General features: G+C 36.8%; 1 protein-coding gene across 1 annotated transcript in view; it reads right to left on the bottom strand.

The window, feature by feature from the left end:
• SLC36A4 (solute carrier family 36 member 4) overlaps positions 1–16,086 on the bottom strand; it is a gene marked incomplete at both ends in the record, with an annotated part of 123,927 nt that overhangs the window by 54,196 nt on the left and 53,645 nt on the right. Inside the window, one exon of the mRNA XM_082337932.1 lies at positions 9,121–9,290. Within this exon, the coding sequence (XP_082194058.1) occupies positions 9,121–9,290 (170 nt within the window). The remainder of the gene's footprint in view (positions 1–9,120; positions 9,291–16,086) is intronic.

Genomic DNA, 16,086 nt, shown 5'->3' on the forward strand with positions numbered 1-16,086 from the left:
TCAACTTGCACTTCACAATGTGTCGCTGTAGCATAAGTAACTAAAAATATTTTAAATTAGCGAGCATAGTCTGGTAATTTTTATTGACTGTAATTGCTGAAGGCATGAGTTAGAAAGGAACATATAAACTGTTCAGAGAGAATATAATTGTCGTCTTTTTCCTGGCTTCCTTTGCACTAATAACATCAAAGCTACAAAAACAGATACTAAGTCTTAGTTTTGACAATACTTTTAAAACACTTTTCACCATGTACGGAGTGATTTTGTTAATGCATTTAAAGAAGTTATGGCCTATGCATGAATCCTTATTGAGACCCAGATATAAAACACCCAGATATATAGATTATGTATTACAAAATATCATTTCAGTATTACACACTGGCACCTGAATTTGCTGCACTATTTCTATTACTATACTCCCTTTCATTGCAGTACTTGACTATCTGATAGTAAATACATGTATATGGCTCTGGAACCCTTCTGAATACCAAGTATTATATCCAGGAAGATCAACTGAGTTCTTCAAGTAACACAGAATGTCGCAGCCTAAAACTAAATCCATATCTCCCAAATAGCAGCAGGGTAACTGAGCACGTGTGTTACTCCTTCTCATCAAGTTTAGAAGTGTATCAAGAAATCTGCTGTGCTAGAATTCCTTTAGGAGGAAAAAAAAAGTTAAACTTCCCATCTTTTTTCCAAAGGTTCAAGTTATAAATTTAGAAAACACCAGATTCATGAATGTTTTACAACTAAACTGTCACTGAAAATTGGTAAGGTTGCTATTCAGGAGATACTGGATAGGGAATAAGCAAAAAGATAGCGCTGTGGTATTGGATAGGAAAACTCCATGTGGGATTTTATAAGTTAAAATTATATTGATATTGAAACCTGCCAGATGGAAATTGGTATAAACCACAGAGAATAAAGTTCACCTCATTTAAAAATTACACATCTACAAGATAAACTTGCACACGTCAAAGCATGGGGCCACCCAGCTCTGCCTCCATTGCGGTGCAACTGCCTGATGGACTGCTCAGCCCAGCATTGCCACTGCCACCCATCCGTCACCGGCTGACCCCAGGAACCCAGCCAGTATCAGCGCCTGGCACAAAATCCATAAAGCATTAGAGAAAAGGTAGCCTTAAAATTAGAAATAAGAAAACCAGACAGCATTAAAATTCATATAAAAATGTCAAAAGCAAGCTGGAATAGATTAGATTTTTAAATTTTGCAAAGGAGCCTGTAAAAGGAACCATAAATTAAAAAAAAAAAAAAAAAAGGCTCTACTATAATCCAGTTTTCAATTAAAACACCATAATGCTTTTCCACAAGCATTCTTGCACAGTTGTAAAACACATATTTAATGCAAACACTAAACTGTGGCAAGTAATAAGGTCTGCTTACTAGGAAATAATTACTGCCCTGGAATAGGATCAACTATTTCAGAGTACATAAATGCACTGCTAAACTATTTGTTCTTAACTGTTTTTTTTGGGTTTTTTTTTAAATAATAAAACAAATGTCTCGAAAAGAAAAAGCAAGCAAATTTTATGACAAAGACATTGCTGTTATTTTTAAATATTTTTAATTTTTCTTATTACTGATCTTCTAAAACTTTCTATTTTTCACCTCAGTCACAAAGCACATGCTTTTCTTCTTATCCCATACCTACAAACAAATTTTGGACAACAGCTGCACTTCAAAATCTGAATTTATTCACAGAATCCTAATTAACACCTGATCCAAAGGAGGTCCAATCAACACAGCAGTAATTAAAAAAATAAAGAAAGCAGGACAGGTTTAAAGCTTTCAATAATTTACTTCACAACCTTAACTTTCTGTATAAGGTTTTAAAAATATAACCATTTCACATAATATCTTGTTTGGGTCCATATCAGAGTCGCTGTTAAAGAATATCTGATTTCGGCTGAAGCAAAAGGAAGAACTAAACCAATTGGCTTTGTAAGGCTTTGATGAATACTAACATTAGACCGTTCTGCTGGACCCTACGGTTACTTCTGGAGCAGTGCTAGTTTTAGAAAGAAAATCGCCAACCCGTTATCTCATACAACTTATATTCACAAGTCAATGTCTCTAGAACAACCACCAGTAAGAAACACTTCTAGCACCATTCAAATAATCCATAACATTTAACCATTAATCATAAGAGGCATGGCTTAGTGGCAGACTTGGCAGTGCTAGGTTAACGGTTACACTTGATGATCTTAAAGGTCTTTTCCAACCTACACGATTCTATGATTCTATGATAATCCATAGCCATTTGGTAACCATATGTTAAAATCACATTAAAAAGTTTAATATTTGTACTGTGAGAAAGAACATTAGTTATTATACACATATAAAGTGATGCCTGCACCAAGGGCAATTCATAAGATGTGTCATAATTCATAATGGCACATCAAAAGAAAGAAATCAATCAGGATATAACCCTGATATTAAGAGACCCATTCTTCTTGCAGAGATACTCAAACAGGTTGGAAGAACCTGGACTTCACTCATCTATTTCTCAAGCCTCAGCATATGCCTAAAAACCACACAATGATGCTTGTTCTCATCTCTCAGCTGAAAAGCACAGCACAGGATCTTCTACTAGGAAACAAGAATTATGCTCATCAGCCACTCATATCCAAGAGAAAAATATACAAACCCACATTGAGAAAAAAATTGAATTAATTAATCAAATATTTCATTTTATTCCTTTGACAATTTATAAACAATTATTTTGCGTTTAAGCCCACCACAAGGGGCCTGTTAACAGTCCACACAAATATTCTAAATTCCATCTGGAATTTTTTTAAATCACGAAGTTAATTATTCATTTTATCTGTCATCAATATTACCCTTTAAAATGAACAAACTCGTATTAAAAAAATTCTGTGTCTAATGACTGATACAGAAATGACTTCTATAAAAATGATTATCACTTAATCCTAAAAGCATGGTCTAAAATCTATATAGATATCAAAATTCCTTCATGTTACCTCTGCTGCAGCTACTCTAAGCAAGTATTTTATTGGCACAAGGTCCTTAAACAGTGTAAGGTATCTGGTAAACATCATGTTATCTTGTGTCTAATTGTTCAGCATCAAGAGCTGTTCTTTCCTAAAACCAGGCACAGTTAAAATGAGGAAATATTTATACAAGCATAACTGATAAGTACAACTGAATAATGCATTTATTCTATTGGTAAAATTACACACTAAGCTCAGGCTAATTTTTTTTTAATGGAAAGCAGCTCACTAACAGCTCAGTTCACGCTCAGCTGGATCAGCCATTCAATTAAATTTGTTTCATTTCAAGCCAACAATCAAACCAGCTGACAATTCAACCGATATCTCCACATCCACATACAAATGCAATATTTCTTAATTTTCATTTTAACAGGAGTACCGTGGCTGCAGGAACGCAGCCCTAAATCAAGCTATTTAAAAAAAAAAAAAAAAAATAATCTATATTTCTTGTGTGGATGAAAGATACTATTAACTCTCAAATCCAGGTTTCTCCATTATATTTGCTGATGCTCTTCAGCAGCTTCTACCAATTCACAAAAAAAAAAAAGTTTTCACTACTGTCTTGAAACTAATAAATCAAACACAACTTATTCTTTAAAAACTAAAGCACTGCTTAAATTGTTCTTTTCTATTTTATTCCTTTACTTCTTCATGGATTTGCTGCCACCATTCAGATTAAAACAATTTTCTCAATACTTCTTTTTTTTTTTTTAATTCTTCCAACACCTCCAGCAAGCTCAATTTCATTTTAGTGCCCTTCTGGCAGAAGACACGAGTAAGCCTTTGCTAGACAGTAAGCGAGAAATTTACATTTATATTCTACTAGAAACTTATATTCTTGCCACATCCTAAATTTTTAACCACAATTTTCACTGAGAGCATCAATAGAAGTGAATATGTTTGATGCTATTTAGCATCAATATTGACTAATGCTTGGCAGTTGAAGCTGATGATCTCCAGATCTCCTCTCAATCTCCATGTGCTCAGCATACTTTGAAGCTGTTAACACAGGAGAATTAACTGTTTAGGCTCAACAAAACCTCTCCAAACTCTCCCCTTCCAGAACTACCATGATCTCAGTACCACGTAAGCAGGGAGGAGTAAAAAACTCTCAAGATATAATGGCGGCTTATTTCAAGCAATGCACTAAACAGGACTCTCTTGGGTAGAATGTTTTTTTTCTTGTTCTCCCAGACAAACTGGTCTCTCAAAAGATAAAAGTAAAACTTATACTGTGCTATGTAAAGATATTAACAAAACTTTTAAAAATTCAGCCAGGATGGTCCAGTTCCTTCAGAAGCAAACTAAAAAGCTTCACACTCAAATGGTTAATCCCAATGTGCAGTAGCCACAACCCCATCACGTAACAGGCTCAGCTAAGGGCTGCATCATGGACATGGTGCCCAACCCGTATCCAAGCAGATGCAGCAAACACAGATCCAAACTACTTTTGTGATGCGTTTTAAAGATATAAAATCAGGGTAAATACTTTCAACATTGTAAAAATTCCACACTGACAAATATTTCAAAGTACTGAAGTTATCCGACATTCAAATACCACAAACACTAAGTAAAATCTGTGAGAAAAATAAATGAAAAGCATTTACACTTCAAATAAAAATGCATGTGCAACAGTAACAGAACCTACTGAAACCACAGGGATGTGGTTGTGCTATCCGAGCACGATCAGATAGATTTTCTGTCCTCTTACTTCTTTCAAGGAGTGTCTTTAACTAGGACGATGAGCTGAACTGATGCTCCAAAGGACAAAGCTGGCAAGTTGTCAGGCAGAGGCTGCAACACTCGCAGCTGCTGGAGATCCTTAGGCACCTGCCTGGGTGAACTTCCAGTGATGAACTTGCAAGCATGACCTGAGGGCAGCCAGTGAGTATCCACACCACACTGAACCGCCGTATCTGTTCTCAGTGCTTTCCAAATCCCACGGTGGCTCTCATCCCATTTCTTCTGTTTGTATCTGTTCCTAATTTCCAACTTCGCGCCCCACAGTGATGCTTAGCCCAGCTTTCAATCATATCGCTAGCCTAGCTAGCTACAAGACTAGCTCCCACCTGCTTTCAACTACCAAACCCAGTCTCCAGCTCTAGTCTGGACTTTCACCACAAGCCTAGCTCATCCCTCCAGTCAGTGCACAACGTGCTCACCTGAGTTTGTAAAACAACCGTTTAGTGTTAGGGTTTATGAAGGGTGTGATTTTCCAACGTACTACACCATACATGGTGAAATCCAAGCAAAGATGAAGAGATGCACGTCTCTTGCAAATGAAATGAAGTATTCAATATCAAGTGAAGCAGAAACTCCCCCTTTCCCTGCTTTTCTCAAAATTCAGAAGTATCTGACTTGTAGTTTTACCCATGCAATACTAAGATGCTACTTTAACACTAAACTAAATTGGAAGAAGGGAGAAAAGCAGTAGGGAACAAGGTCTGTCAAGTCATTTCCACTCACTGTTTCCTTGTTCAAAAAGTATAAACAAGGGGCTATAAACAAAGGAAAAGCATGCTTTTGCCAGTCCAGCACTCTCCCAGCAAAAATGCTCCTTAGTATTTGCTTTTATCTTGAATAATGCCATGTCAGAGTCTTGAAAAAGCTGCTAAGAAATTTCAGACACCTACTGCGAACATTGTTCTTAAATCTATTTGCAACTTTCTTTCCAATATGGGAAAAAACAATCTTTTGAACAGCTTTAATTACCAATCCTGTCTAGAAAAAGAGTCCAGGTGATCTCACTGCTCCTTGGGAACTGCTCAGTGAGCAAAGACTGACCTACTCCGAGGGCGACAACCACCCAGCCCAGCCACGCACCTCCCCGCGGCTGGGTACGCTTCCCCCTGCCCCGGGCTTGAAGGTTTGGCTCGGACTGGTGACATTAGGGGTCAAGTGTATTTTCCATAGCATGCTTCAGATAAAGTCTCTTTTGTGAAACAATAGCAGAGGAAACAGAACGTGCAAATCTAAAAATACATAATATATATCTGATCATCCTCCTGCACTGCTAAGTGCCCAAAAGTAAGCAAGTAAATAATGAAGAACCATAAGCAAGGCATATGGGTTTTTGGATGCATGTTACATCTCCCGTCATTTGTCAAGTTCTTACTTAAAACAAACCTTACCAAACAAAACAAAAAAACCCACTCCAGGGTATGCTTTTCCCCAGCAAAGTTTCTGATATACTGCAACAATAAAACAATGACCTCATTGATTTTTTTTTGAGAAATGCAAAAGCCCAAAAAATTAGCAATAACTGATTTTTCAAGTCTTCGCTTAATAAGCTAATGTGCTATTAGTAAAAGTTTCTCTTTTTACAGAATTATTTTAAAGCAGGCAGAGCCCCTTTAATCAGTGTATGACCTCTGAATGGTCCAGACATTACAACATATTCTGTCACTGATACCAAAACTCAATTTTTAAAACTCATTTTTAAAACTCAATTTAAAAGGTTTTGGTTTTTTTCTTTCTAATAGAGAAACACTTTCCCAAATCATTTTAGGAACCATGGTCTGCACCTAGCGAAAGCGAAGCACTATTTAAATCAATTCTGGTTTATAACCAATGCTTCAGTGAAAACTGACAAACAGAAGTTGAGTGTAAGCATGGGAGCTTACACACACAATTGTTGGTGAAAAAGTATTATAGATACTGCATGCAGAGAACGTAGAAACTACTTAAAAAAAACCAAAGTGACAACTAGGATAAACACATACCACACAACAGCCTGGCAAATATCAAACCTTTAAGAGCAAACTTCTAGCTTTACTTTCTGTGCCTTGCAGCAAACAATTTAATACTCTCAAATATCCCAGTAACACCTGTAACACTTCAGCAGATCCATTTTAGAGATTCGCATCACAGGTTAAGTTTCAATGGTACAAACCAGGTCCAATTTTACTACACATTTTTTTAAAGGAAATAAAGATCTAGCATTCACTTTATATTGAATCATTTTAAAGTATTTATTACGCCTTCAGAAACGAAAGACCATTAGCTCCTATAACGAAAAAAACAGAAACTCAAAAAAATCACACTGCACAATTGCATGAAAACAAAAAGAAGAAAGAATACATGTCAACACACCTCTGGGAAAAAGGGATCCACCACAATTCATGCTGGATGAGATTCTTCCTGTCCCAGTTCACCCAACCGTAGTTAATTATACCCAATAGGCAACCGCTCCACTTTCAAGTCCCACTCACAAGGTACCCCCATCTCTGATTTGCTTCCATTTCTTTTTATCTTTCACAGACTCATCTTCCAGATTTTAAAGCTAATCCTCTTTTTTCTACTTCATTTTCTTGGAGAGTGTTCCCCAGTTTTGCCTTCCTGGACTACCCAGTAATTACAAAGCTCAACAATAAAATCAAGGAAAAAAAAAAAAACAAACCTAGGGCTGAATATTATGGAATCATTTATAATTTTCCAAAGTCAAATGGGCAAATGTGGTTTTAAACCTATTCAGCAGAGGCTCTTCTCAGACACACCTCTGAAAGCATCTTTTTCACCTATAAACTCCCGAAACCTTCAGCTGTAAACAACAGTTTGGATCTACAAGAATTTTAGCTTTTCAAATGCATTGTGGTATCGTTACCAGGGCAGGTTATAAGGGGCACATAAAGCACAATAGAGAATGAGTGGAAGTTGAGGGCCTCATGACACCAAGATATGGTTAAGACTGGAGAGTCTACTCAGGTCCTGGAGAGTCACTGAAAAGCACTTTGGATCCTGAAGCATTTGGATCTAGATGTCTCTCAGGTATTACAAGAGCTATTCGTCTATCCTCAATCTTAAAATCTTAACAGGTTTGCTATGCACCATGAACACCTGAAGCAGAACACAGGCTATATGATGCTTCAGAAGATCTGCACTTCATTATTCAAGAAAGCTTTTCACATTTTTTTTTTTTAATTTCACATAGCAGATGTATTTTCAGAGCAGCAAGTTATTAGATCAATGGTATTTCCCTTTGCTTACTGCAGTAATTAAATTGCACCAACATTAAACTGTTTATTGCAACAGGCTTGACCTTAAGAAGGTCTCACTGGATGTTCCAAGTTCTCTTTGACAACTGAGGATTATTAGCTGCCACCCAGCACATTAGCCACCGGTCTGTACTCACTAAGAGGAGAGAGCCCACAAAAACTAAACTCTACTTCTTCATCAATATTTTCCCCCCTAAAACCCAAGGTTCGGCATTTTTTGCTTGTTTGGTGGTTTTGACTTTCTTTAAGGTAAACAGCTCATTTCAGTACAAATGGCGGAGTCAAGAAGCCAGCTGGCTTACTGGAAACAATTTTTTATAACATCTTTGAGAAAAGCTTCCAATATTATTCAGCAGTCAGATGGGAGACAAACCTAAACTTCTTACTCAGTTCATTATCTTCAGGAATATCGATTCCTAGATGAGACCGTGCTCCCTGTTCAGTGAGCACTGCTGATTCCTACTAGTGCCTATGGTACCTAGACTCACTGTAAGAAAGGCAGGGACACAGCAGGAAAGATGGGAACAGTAGAGGACAAGTGAGAAAAACAAAAGGAGTAACAGACATTGTGTGCAGAGCTACAAAACTACTTTGGAGCACTATCACCTATAATAAGTGACCCCGCATGAACACTCTGACCAGGCATCCATGTTTGCCAGTGCTATTGTATGGACACAGAGCAGCACACCTTAGGGTTAATCTTCAGACTGACAAAACAGAAAAAGGGTTTCTCCACAAGCATTATGTACTGCAGATCGCATAGAGAAATGCTGACATGAAAACAACAATGCATGTCTATTACTTAAAACTTTTATTCTAAGAAAATATTTTCAAGCTGGCAGCTCTAATTAGAGTATTATTGGCAAAAGATATGGTTGTCAAATAAATGGTCACACCTACTAAAAAAGTGTGGTTAAAATACAAATACAACATTAAAATCACTTGTTCATGAAAATCAAAACATATTGAATCACTGAAACAAAATGTCAGGTTTGCTAGCCTCTGGAAAAAATAAATAACAGAACGTATTTAAATAAGCAGGCCCCAACAACATGTAATAGCAAGCTTTTTTATGATGTTCTGCACATACTTACAGGTTGAGCAGACTAATAGTGCTCTCACCACAAGCTCACAGAGTAACTTCCACTTCTGCTCCACTTTGGAGGTGACAGCTGGAATGAGGATCTCCGCAGGGACGTAGTACTGAATCGAATAGGTCACAAAAATCCCAAAGGAGTACAGAATTTTCACAGACTGATACAACCTGTTCAAAACATTTACACATGTTCATGTAAGTTGCAAACTCTTCATTAAAAAAATTAGCTTGATTTTTTTTTTCTTTTAAAGAATTTTCTATCATATGACATTTGAGAATTCATTAATGGCTAAGCAAGCAGACCCCCGTATTTCTAATTAGATCCAGATTCTCTACCTCATATGTAAATTCAGAGTAATTAACAAGCTTTACAGCCTATTAAAATATAACCTGTTCAGTATTGGATTTTTTTCTTCACTTTAAGGTTTACAAAAATCCCCACAGTTGTTAAGTTGTTAACTAAAAAGATGGGTAGAGCGACTATATTTTTTTTTCCCTAAGGCTATTTTTGGCTAACGATGGTGGCTTTTTTCTAAAATTGTACATCAAAAAACACATGGTAGATATAACAACTCCCTCCAAACAGAAGGAAGATGTGGACAGAAAGATTATTTGGCTTTTCAGAGCAATAGGTTCAAATTTTGCTTCCGACATGTGCAATGCCAGGGTTTCTCTACTTACTCTGAGAACTCCCTGCACATTAGACAACACAACTAAATCAGCAGTAGGTCAGCCTCCATGAAACTAAAAATCAGCTCAAATCCCACAAAGTTGTATTTATAGCTTCCAAGACCCCAAACCTAGGAGTGTTCAGTGACTGTGTCCCAGCTCCGCAGTGGGGGAAAATAAAAAGAAATCCAGTGCTACCGCACACTCTCCAGCATCCCAGTCTCGCCGCAAACTGCAGTTCTGTGCCTACAGGCTTGCTTTGAGCCAGACTGTGATTGCAGAGTCCTTAAGCAGTAAGCTGAGGGCCATGATGACAGAAAGCAGCCACTACTCATTTCAAGAGATAAGCCAAGACACAGTCAGTGATCAACATTATACTAATTATATTATTATACCAACACAATTTTCTATACTAATGAAAGTCATATTACATGTACAGGATTTCATCCCTCTCTTGCCAAATTGTATCTTTAACAGAGAAGCTGCAATAATGGGCAAAACAATACAACAGAAGTATTTTAATGTGTGGGAAACCAAAAATTCAAGCAATCATGTTTGTTCTTCTTAATGAAGATCAAAACTGATCATACACCATCATTTTGACAGTCAATCTTTACTATCAGGTAATGACTGATCAAACACAAAATGGAGTATTGGGTTCTTAACACAATAAAAAAAACCTTAGTAACATAAACACTAATAGAAAAATAAAAATCTGTTTGAAGATGAATAGCTGTAATTGTGATCTAAGCAATGAAGTCTCCATTTAACAGCAGTGTGGTGATTTTGTGTGAGAAAATCCTACAGAAGTCATTTTTTTCCAGACAGCTTTGATGCCCTTCCTGCATATCAATTATTGCTTCCGAAACTATATGCACTCAGGAAAGCCACAGTTCCAGTTTTCAGAGCCAAACTAGTCATTCTGTTATAGAGAACCAAATGTGACACAGATTATGTTCTATTCTGTTTTAATACCTTGCTATGAAGTTCTCCAACAGAATAAAAGGAGGTGCAAAAATTAGTAATAGTTACAGTGATGATGACCATGATCAACTGAAGAAGTGCAAAAAGATACAATGTGTTAGGCACCATCATGAGTGGTAGCGGGATTCTGTCTGATGCTCAAAGTATCATTATGGCCACATGGCACTAAGGCTATATATACATTCCCAGTAAACAAAAAGATAATGTTATCTGCTTGCAATGGTTATAACTGCCTATGAAACTGCAGAAGATAAGCACACTGCCAAAATATGTACCCCAAAAAAACCACAAAAAATCAATATCATGCAATCATAAATCAATAAACTTCAAGAAGAGCAGGTTATACAGCAGGCAGTTATTTGGGAAAAGAAAATTCCAAATTCACATCAAATATAATCTGCACATTGATAAACCTTTCACAGTGGAAGTAAACATTGGCCATTTTAAAGACCAAAGCCAATATCTTCCAGATTTCTGCATATTCACAAAGCGTTCCTAAAAAGACTTTTCACATTAGGAAGAGGACATCTCAGGAAATTTATTAAAACTGGAAGGTGTACCTTCAAGGCTAGAAAATATCCATAACCAAATTTGCTTGCTGTCCACACCCTCGTCAAAAGCACTAAGTACAGAACACCACGAAGTTATTGTGCCATGTCAAAAAGGACTAACACATAACCAAAGTTTAGTGTAGGGTTGTGTCAGATATGAGGTGATGGAAGTGTAATGGCCCTGATATTTAAAGTCAGTAATGATGGGAAAAAACACTGTTTTGTACGAGAATTTCACAGGGTTTATAGCAACACAAGGGAGTACCAAGTTCTACAGCTCCAAATTGTGCCAACCTTATGCCAGTGCTGGATTGGCAGGGTACATTACTAAAAAAAGGCAACTGGGAAAAGAAGGTATGCTCCCCTAGAAGAGGGTTCATTTTGATGCAGCAATGTCTTTCCTAACATACAGGACTAGAGCTGCTGTTAATACACAAACATTTTAGGGATCAAGGTATTTATTTTTTTAAGAGACTCTGTATTTTGTTGAAAAACTACTTTAGGATGGCTTTAAATTCTGCGCCAGACAAAGACAAGCTGCTGCCTTGTATCACTCCAAGAATTCACTTACATAAAAAGCAAAATTATCTCTAGACAGACTGGTAAAAGGCACAAGCTACATTTTAGGAAGAGGGAAGAATTTCTATTCTCATTAATCTCTTTCCGTTCTCATGTTCATTCCACACTGCATGTCATCAAGGTATAGATAAAAATGTTCAGGAAGTGCAACATAGCAGACAGTTTCTTTATAAACAATATAAAGCTCAGATACATTTAACTTCTTTTTGCCTAAATTGGTTCAAAATACTCTTTACTATTCCAAATATATTAAGTGTCTTCAGATCATCCAGCTTTAATCTTTATGTATTTTTTTCAGATCTGTGCTGAACCAGAAAACCCTATCCTGTGAGTAAAGGAAAAGATTATTAGTATTTATCAGAAAAAAGACTCATATCAAAAGTGAAGACAAAAAAAGGAAAAAAATTCACATCTACCTTCATATAAACTGTATCTCAGTAAGAAATACAATAAAAGCAGCTGTGAGGCTTGGGTATAAAATAAGGAAAATATTTTTTTAAAAAAGCCTGAATGGGTTGGCAGCCTAACTTCAGTATAATTTTGCATGGACTTGTGCATCTTGCTTCCTTACGTTTGTTGGAAAATAACCCATATATTGGCACTGTCTTGCCAAATTTTAGATAACAAATTCCATTTTTTTTCCAAGATAGTTAATGTTTTTTAGATATCATGCTCGTGCTCTTATCTCACTTATCTTAACGCAGTGAAATCCGTTGCTATATGGTTGTAGCATTATTATTTTTCCTTCATCATCTGTCTGAAGATTTTCCTACATCTCCAGCTTTTTGTAAACAAAATGTCTGCAGATCTACTCCAAGAGAAGGTCCCAGAGAAATTAGTTTGAGAACTTCTGTTAAGTTGTCAAAAAACTAGAGTAAATCTTCCAAAAAAACCTAGAGTGTGGACACTTTTACCAGTGTAACTTGTGGCTGAATGAACAAGTGACAAAGAATTATCCATGCCACCAACAGTTTTAAATTTAGATGCATTTTTAATCCATGCTGCATAAACTACAAGCATTTGTCACAAGTCTGCTTACAGACAACTGATACAAGTTATGAGTCTCTTGGTATGATTTTGTTTCTAAGAATGCAAATAAGAACATCATCAAAGCTTTTGGGTAAAATTTTGGTTCATTTGCCATGGGGTGTTGCGGGTTCACAAATGAAAGAGAAAATATTTTTCATAAACAACCTTTGATAACAGAAGAGAATGCCGAGCAGACCAAAGCACTGCATGCTTTTTTTGCTTCAGTCCTCAAAAAGAGGTTCAACTGCAACCAGAAAGGAAAGGCAACTTGCAACAGTAAGAAAAGAAAAAAGAGAGGCACAAGTAGGGAAAGACCAAATTGGACCTTTGTCTCTGTGTCTCTCAAAGCCTGGCAGGGGTCACTCAAAGTGTACTCCCACTGGGTATCATAGCCTGGATCTGCTATTAGTAAATAAAATCCAGCCAGGACTGCTTTTGGCCCCTCGTCCTGTCACCAAATGGCAGAGCATGGCAAAATTTGTATCCATACAGCTCAGCTCTTTCCCACCACAACATGATGCCGCCATTATTCTTCCTTCAACATTTCGAAGGAAGCGTTGAACACACAGTCAGTCATGGTTTTGGTACACTGGAGTGGTTTTGAGCAGAGGAATACAGCTGATGAACTTGAACAGACCTTTTAGCCCAGTCTTACGTGCTTCTCATCTCACAACGGCAAGCCAGTTCATCAGTTTTCAATTTTTGATGATACCAAAAGACTGCTAACAAAAAACCAGCTTTTTTATTAGCTGAACAAATATACAGAAGGAATCAAAAGTGTATATATGGCGAAAAAAGAAAAATACACTTTGACTAAAAATATATTTTGACTAACAGGTCCTAAATTATTTATATCAAAGGTTTGACCATCACTGTACACAACTCAATAAAGCCCCAAGGGACAGAAAAACTATTACATCACTTTACATGGTGACATAATGGTGTAGCTAGTTTAGAAGTCACTGCTTTTGTGACATACTCCTTTTTGATTGCTGAACAGCTTGAAGAAATTTAGAGGAAAAACCAGAGTCACTTTTCTATCAGCTCTGCATCACTATCCTTATTCCAGAAGTTTAGACGGATTTTAGCTGGTTAACAAAAAGTGACCAGCTACCCACAATTTGCTTGTAACCCTCAGGCTTCAGATCACCCCAAACCTTTACACAAATATTTTTAAAAGATATTCAAAAACAGGATAGAAAGCTTTAAATACACAGTAGTTCAAAGTAAGCATCCCCATTATACTATTTTTTTAGCTCTACAAGGATTCAAACTTTTCAAATTAGGAAACAATTTTTATATTACTAAAGAAATTTTACTAGTAATTTAATATTATAGTCTGACGGCTCCTTAGCCTACCTTTTAAAAAACATTCTAAATCATTCATATGTGCTAAAAGAAGTTAACAAAAGTCTGCCTCTCGTCAATTCTACATTTTAGATTTTGTTATACCTCTCTTAAGAGGAAAAAAATTGAAAACTAGTGTAACAAAACTTGCATATCAATACACCTAGATCCAATAGGGCATTAATTATGCTAAGCTTCCGCTTGAACTAGTACCGTGTAACGTCTTGTTGAACTTTAATATGCTGTAATATTTGTATGGTAGTTAACTTTTGGGATTCACAGTAAAGGAATTGTTGCACAAAGACTGTCACTTATATCTTAACGAAGAACAGATAGTGGAGAGAACCTTCAGCCTCAAGAAGATGAGACCCCAGCCAAGGACAAAGAAGAAATTTTTTATAAGGGTGGTGAGACACAGGGACAGGTTGTCCACAGAAGCTGTGGATGCCCCATCACTGAAAGCGTTCACGGTCAGGCTGAATGGGCCTTTGAGCTACCTGATGTAGTGAAAGATGTCCCTGCCCACGGCAGGGGGGGTGGAATAGATGATCTTTAAAGGTCCTCTCCAACCCAAACCATTCCATGATTCTCTCCTCAGCCAGCAACGAACCAAGTAAAAAGATTCATGTCACTAGGTACTCTGCATACTTCTGAAGATATGAAAAACAATTACTAAGATATTCCAAACAGCTAAATATAACTGCATGTATAAAAAGAAAAATTATTTAATGCAGTAAAATAGAATTCTTTGATTCCAGAAAGAAGTTGTTGTTAAAGATCAGCAAAAACAAGCTGAAAACTACTCTCTTTTCATAAAGTCAATTTTGAACATATTCTAATTAATATATTATGCTGAGTGACAATTTGTACTCCAAAACACAATCTAAACTAGAACTGCAACAAGTCTCTTCTCCAAAAGCTCCAATCTAACAGAATGCTTTTGAAATTAAATTAATTTAATTAAATTAATTTTGAAATTAAACTTAAGGACTTAACTGGTCTAGGGCCTGTGTATGCCTTCTGGTCAATTCATCTGGAAGAACATCAAATAAAACTCAGAATTTTAATTTTCTTTATCAAGAAAGGCTTATTTTTAAGAGGGATTGTCCAGCTGGAATTAAACACATAAGCCAAGTCTCACTGCTTAGCTGCATTCCAGGCTCTTTTGCATGACCGGTTTCTTACAAAAACTCATCTGCTCCTTGCGTTTCTCTAGTTCAATCCAGCCACTTACTGGCTTTTTATGTGAGGACCAAAGAGCAAAATATTGTCCTATGGTTCACTGGAAATCTGTTTTGCTAGCACAGTTAATTGCACACATTTGCTCAACAGTACTGTATCAGGTAGACCCACAGTACTGCACAGCAATAGCATCGTACATCACAACCCACAGGCGTATCACTGAGCTGCCTCTCCTTCTAATTTTGTTTGGTGCTCTGAGATACTCTGCAGGGTAAGAAGAAAACAGATGACTTTATTATCTCTACGTATGTGCCCTGAGCAATGCTGAGGTTATTAAACTTATAAGGCCAATTCTCCACCTTACAGAACACCAGTTTAATCTCCTTTATTATCTCTTTCTTTGCATTAGGTCTGTAAAGCCATCAGGATAAATATCATCATCACATCTGCACTGTAGCCAAGAGCTATTTGAAAACTCATATTTGAACAGCCCTGTTAGACAGCAGGACTGCAGAATAAAACAGAATATTACAGCAGAATAAAGTCCGTCGCATTGCTTGCATGAGCACAATAAAAAGCAACAGAGTGAGCAACCTTACCTCACTCCACATTCCTGTCCCTCC

This window comes from Platalea leucorodia (genome assembly GCF_965183815.1).
Source record: "Platalea leucorodia genome assembly, chromosome: 2".
NCBI lineage: Eukaryota > Metazoa > Chordata > Aves > Pelecaniformes > Threskiornithidae > Platalea > Platalea leucorodia.